General features: G+C 35.6%; 2 protein-coding genes across 3 annotated transcripts in view; both read right to left on the bottom strand.

Moving 5' to 3' along the window:
* Positions 1-31: 31 nt before the first annotated feature.
* LOC108746423 (endocuticle structural glycoprotein SgAbd-8-like) lies at positions 32-1,242 on the bottom strand. 2 transcript variants are annotated; one of them, XM_018483195.1, is made up of 2 exons: positions 1,207-1,242; positions 32-746 (listed from the first exon to the last, which is right to left on the bottom strand). In XM_018483195.1, exon 2 carries the CDS (start codon positions 743-745, stop codon positions 347-349), a length of 399 nt encoding a protein of 132 aa, XP_018338697.1. In that variant the 5' UTR covers position 746; positions 1,207-1,242; the 3' UTR covers positions 32-346. The 2 variants fall into 2 exon arrangements, with proteins under 2 accessions (XP_018338697.1, XP_018338698.1); XM_018483196.1 differs by having other exon boundaries at positions 32-751; positions 1,202-1,241.
* Positions 1,243-4,341: 3,099 nt separating this feature from the next.
* The window catches only part of LOC108746422 (endocuticle structural glycoprotein SgAbd-1-like), a 12,108-nt gene continuing 10,246 nt past the window's right edge, over positions 4,342-6,203 (bottom strand). Inside the window, exon 4 of the mRNA XM_018483194.1 lies at positions 4,342-4,758. Coding sequence (XP_018338696.1) covers positions 4,754-4,758 — 5 coding nt within the window. The 3' untranslated portion in view covers positions 4,342-4,753. The remainder of the gene's footprint in view (positions 4,759-6,203) is intronic.

Here is a 6,203-nt window from a genome sequence, read left to right as displayed (position 1 = left end):
TATATATATATAATTATATATTAGAGCTGTTATCAATTTTAATGATTTTGTAATAAGTCTATCTTCCTAAACATATCTGTCAATATCTCATTTGTATCCAAACACAATGCGATATCACAATTATAGTAATTGATCGTACTTTACGGGGATACACTTAAACAATACACTTAAAACAATGTAATTTTATTACGACAAGAGTGGTTGATGAGAAATCGGGAATTAAATCACATTTTCCTTCGGTATATGACATTTTTATACAAACTTGTCTTTTTACATTCAATGTCAAGCTAAACATATGCTAGTGAAGTACGAATCTTCAACATGCCTGTAGCAAGAGCTGCATCAATTACACTTTGTTTTTCTCCCCCTGGTAGGGGTGAGCGGCTATCCAGTCAAGGGCTCGCTGGATGGCAGGCGGAATTGCTGGCGGGGGTGGCGGGGTCGGTAGATGCGCTCCTTGGAAAACGGCGCCATTCTCGTCTGCTTGCCAGCCGAGATTAATTTTCTGCCCGTCGGGCGCGGTCCACGACGCTTTTCCGTGTACGTCCTCAGCCTCCTTGTCTTTCTGGCCAGAATTCTTCTGGACGCCCTGCTCCTCGAAGGTAATCCCGTTGGCACTCTCCCATTTCAGAAAGTAACTACCGTCCGGGCTGATGTCCTGTTCCTGCCTGACTATGGCTATAGGCTCATTTGCTGCCGATATTACCGCCGCCAGGCTCAGCAAGATAATTAAATGCGGATTCATCCTGGATAGGAACGAAAATAGATTAGAAATTCGTCTAACGCCTGATAACTAACCGTGCATCTGCTTTTGTTTGTGATTTATAAATTTCTATTAAAATTCTTATTACAAAGTTTGATCTACAGTTGCTTTTCAAACAACAAAATTTATAAAGTAATAAAAAGAATTTATGAATGAAATATTAGAAATAAAGCGAAGTATAAATTAGAAATAAAGAGAATTATAAATTTTCCCTTTGTGACCTACCGGGTATGATTTACGAGTTTCATTTATCCAGTATTTATCTAGTATATCGAATTTTCGTGTAAAAGCTGTTGGCAAGTGTAATTCGAAATGGTAAATGGAAAGTCCGCACCAAATAATTTTGAAATTTGTTCAAGCTTATTGGATTGTAGAGAAAAGAACGACAGTTAATATAGCACCGTTTGAGATTTGACTGACATGCGATTCTGCGAGACTCTTACCTCAACTGCTTCGTTTTCCAGATATTGCGTGCACGGTACTACTGACGAGCGTTTATCCGCCGCATCCTCCTTTTATAGATAGCAATGCCCTGTGCTATCGGCGTATTATTTCAAATGCCACGATGATACCGGTTCGAATCATTATTATTAGACCGATGCATACCGCAAAAGAAACTCTTTTATACCCGTAAGCTTTTATTCTCATTTATATCGCGATAGTCGAGATCAGAAGTTCTGCGCTTCTGTCGCTACGTTTTCATTTCACTCTTAATTTATCTCATTATCATTAATTTATCACTAACGTTTTAAATGTAACTGTGATTATTTATTGGGATCAGCAAAAAAGACATTGCAAACGCCACGTGAACGGAATCTTATGTGTAATATTGTAGTGTAAATTTTTCAAAATTTCTCACTAAATTTTATAATTTTTGAATAAGTTAAAAAAAGTTAAATATAGATCAGTTGTTTGAGAGAGAGAGAGAGAGAGAGAGAGAATTTCCATACAAAGATACATAAATAGATACAGAGTTTAAGTACGTTACAAAGGCACGTAGTGTTTTAACCTTTGAAACGTACGTTATATACCCACTCGTTTTTCCTCGGGATTCCTTTCGCGATCGATGTGCATTGCACTCGGATGATTTTTTATCGTTAACGCCCGACAGCTGCGACGTACGATGGGTCGTTAGCTCGTTTATCCCTATAGTTCTTTTGTTGCAATTTTCGTGCACATCTAGCTTTCTTGCGGTCATTTATATTCTTTTATAACCGCGTCTTTGATTAAGCGTTAAGTGATATATGCTTCTTAAAAATTGATTTGCATTCATTGAGATTGTGTTTTTCACATATTTATTTTATTATACAAAACTATTAAGGATATTTTATACATATTTTCAAAATAATAACAAAATTACGTAAAAATTACAGAATATTCTAAATTATGTTTAAGAATAATGTGACAAATTTGGTGACGGTTTGCTATCTGAATCATAAGTTATTTTAATAAATAATAGTGTTTTTTTAATCTGTACTCTACTAAAAATATATGGAAATGTATTATAAAATAAATGATAAAAATCTCAATTTTATAATATGAGTACATTATGTATTCAAGGTTACTTACGTAGAGTTACATTGCAATGCATGAACTAGTTGTCTAGTAAATGAATAAAATATTTATTTGTGCTATATCTTTGTAACTAATCAGTGAATTAAACTTTGTATAAATTATTATGAATATTTAAAGTATTTATTTAAAAAAAATGTAAAATTTTTAATCATTTTTAAAAATTTTAATTTTTAACAATAAGAAAAAAAATTAATAACAAGTAAAATAAATAAACTACATAAATATATTATTAAACAAAAGCATAATCTTATTCACCACAACTTTATCTGTATAATTTATTTGAAGTTATTAATATTAAACATACTTCCAAATTTAATTTTCTTTGCAGGAACTGTAAGTCTAATACATACTTAACCGTTGTTTCTTCGAAAATATTACAACATTGACTTTAAAATCAACTCGTATTTTCCTTTTAATTTTCCGTTGTCTCTTTCTAAAAGTGCACATATAATTCAGAAAAAGATGCAGATATATTAAAGTTTAATTAATTTTAAAGTTAATATTTATAGGAACAGCAATTTTTTCGAAAAAGATGTAAATTTTAAATAGTTATTGAAATAGCGAACAATATATTTAGAAAATTACTTTAAAGTTGCTCATCAAATTCTCAATTTTAATCGCTAATCGATTCTAATTCTAATGAAAGATATCGAAAATATCATTAATCGTTCATTCTTTGAAATGAATTTATCCTATAAAAAGATTATCCTCCACAACAATAAAAACGATTTGCAATGTTAAACATTTAAATGTAATTGTAATATTTGAAGTCTATATGATTTTTGTATAAATGTTTTAATTATGTAAATGTACGTCGCACACATTTGAATTACGATGAAAAACACACAAGCTTAACGAAAGCGAGATAATCGAAAGCTATTTATTATCGAAATGGTAAGGTAAATGCAATGTGTTATTACATAGAAAGAATTATGTCACGTTTACTGGACATTTCATTTTAGTGGTTTTCTTCGATCGCTTGCGTAACGCAGTTTCATTACTCACTATTGAATTACCTTGTCAGTTGCCATAAATGTAGCTGATACCCGTAACAGGATACGCATCATAGCGATATGTACAATATTTCGTAGAAGGATCGTTAAAAACCGAAGCCGGAGCTTTCCCGCGACACTCTTTGCGATATAATAGTACCTCGATTCAAGTTATTGACTTTTTTTTTTATTTAACACTCATTGTTGAAGTGAGGCTTGCTGGCAGGTATGCCAGGTTACGATGTAACATTTACTCCGGAGGATGGGCAGATTAAAAATTTGCACGATGCAACATTGCATAATAACAACGCGAAGACGTACTTGCAGTTTTTAACCTTTCTGTGGCGAGAGCGAACGGCATGAAGAGGAAATATTTTTATGGCGTAAAAGCGCGCGCGCTACTCTAGCTATTATTTAGCATTCGCTTATACTTATGTCGTTTTATGGCCAATATGAAGCATATCGTTTGTAAAACGCGAGAACCTCTTCTCCTCGTAAAATTATCCGTGCGCACGGAATTCTAGAAGCCCGATATCTAAATAACAGACTGGAGAGTGAACGTTTTTATTGGAGAACGCACATTGGAGAACGCACGTTCTAGTAAAAAATAAAGAGCCAGAAAACAATTTGCGCGATCGAAAGTGGCTCAAGAACTATTCCAAAGAGCGCTTGCGCCATTTCCTCTCTCGGAGTTTCTTTACGATATTACTATACGATAAGAGAAAGAAAATAAATCCATAGAAAAGTTTTATTACAAGATAGTAAGAAAGATATAGTTTCAGAGAGTAATATAAAATTCAAATGTTATCACATAGTCTGCTAAAAAATATGTAACTTAAAAAAAAAATGTGAATTGATTTCAGATTTTAATAAAATTAATTATTATATTATTATTTTCTTTCCTAGCTTTCTCTTGTACTATTAATTTTTTTCCGAAGAAAAGGGATAGCGACGGATAACGAAGGTGGAAAACAAAGGAAGCAACTACAATTAAAATAAGATATTTCCAACTTGGGCAAAACGCTTTTATTTATATACAAAAATCACAAGTTAAGTATACATATATACTATTAACGTTCGACGCACGCATGAAGGGTTCGCACGCGCGTGCCGTTCTCGTTTCTTGCGTGCGGAGACGACGCGCGTGCATCGGGGCACGGGCATCTCTCTGCCTCGATGAACTGTTGAACAGTGCGCTTTATTTTTCATCTATACAAGGTAAGATAAAGAATCATCTCGGGAGTACATAGCTTATTATAGACCGGTGTCTCATGCCTTGTCTTCGTGTTACGTTTGTATCCTAGATTAATATACCACACTATATTTATTTTTATTTCTGTTTGTGTTTCGAAAGCTCGGGGTCGGTTCTGTCCATGGCAAGCTGGCTCGGAATCAGGTCACGTTTGAGGTAAAGTTGGGCTGATTAACCTGCAACAGAAGGGAGACTGTGAGGTATGGTGCCTGAAATATTTAACATAGCCGCGTTGCAGAGAGATGGCATTACGGCAGCTAACAATAACACAATTACAGAAAGATTTATTATGTATACTTTGCGCATGTATAGACAAAGAAATTGTAACAGTAAGATACAAACTGATTTTGTAAATTAAATCGTCAATAGGACGTAAGTAATAATATGAATCGGACAATCGTAATAAAGAAAGTAAGGCAAAGTAAGTGTTAGCAAATCCAAAATGTTGATTTGTTTACCGATTACGTTTTACTGCTTTTAAGTGTGGTTTTGGTGTGTCATAGTCTTAAGATAGTGGTACGCGCGAGAAGAAATTTAGATTACAGGGACATTCGCAATTACACTCCTGTCGTGACTCCCTCGTAACCTATCCTAAAGAGGAGATCCGTTTCTTTATAAATCGGGTGAGCTGAACTTTTATTTATCAAGGAAATATGAAAGTCTTCCGACGTCAACGGCACGTATTCCTCCGTAAGCGAAATAACCAGATTTTACTCCGTAAAAGCGGTTAACGTACTCCGAAATTGTTTTCGTTCCCAGTACACGGTCGCCACAAAGATATTTTCGGTTCACCGGTGCGCCCGTATTCGGGCCAATTTCAATTTCGAGTTCAGGACCAAAGTGAATTAAACGGTGCCGCAGCGAGTCTCGGTGAGCTACTGCCGGCCGCCGAACTGCGATTGAGTAAACTGATTTACCCCCACCCTCTCCTCAACTGTTTGTCGGAAACAGAGGATGAGGCGTCGCTTAACGCACAGGGAAATTTAAATGGCTGCTTGCATCAAAACGGGTTGCAGGGGGAGAAACGACTATCGGAATCGTCCGACATAAATCAATTTCACGGCGGGATCTGCTGTGACTTTTTTGCCGTCCGGCTTATCCCCCGAAAGTTGTGTGTCTTGCGTCGTGTGGTAATTCAGTTATTTTGGTCAACCGTTTCCCTTTACGCAGAAGAATCGCACGGCGGAATTTTAGCGAGCGAAACAGAGAAAAAAGAAAAACCGCGCTGTTTAATCGTCCACTCCAGACGAAGGCGCTTCTTCCAATTACGAAATTAATTAAACCTCCGGTTGAGACACAAAGAAACTTCATCTCTGCCGTGTGGCGCGATGCGGTCGCGCGAGTGATATCCCTCGAGGGGTAGAAACGCTGTTTCAAACACTGTGCCTTTTGAAGTCACACACTTGATTATTAATTTCCCCTAATTGTATTCTCGACCTCGCGATAAATCTCGTACATCGACTCTGTGCGAGCGTGTTTCGCAATTTCGCGTGTTTCTCACAATGAACAAAAAAGTTGTATTTGGTTTTGCTTTTTTGAAACTGAAAAAAATCTTATTCCAAAATTCTATTTAGGGTCAAATTAAATCGTGATCAGATATATTAAGAAAAAAAAAACTTTG

This window comes from Trachymyrmex septentrionalis, unplaced genomic scaffold, assembly GCF_001594115.1.
Source record: "Trachymyrmex septentrionalis isolate Tsep2-gDNA-1 unplaced genomic scaffold, Tsep1.0 scaffold17, whole genome shotgun sequence".
NCBI lineage: Eukaryota > Metazoa > Arthropoda > Insecta > Hymenoptera > Formicidae > Trachymyrmex > Trachymyrmex septentrionalis.
This window is presented reverse-complemented; position numbering and strand designations above follow the sequence as displayed.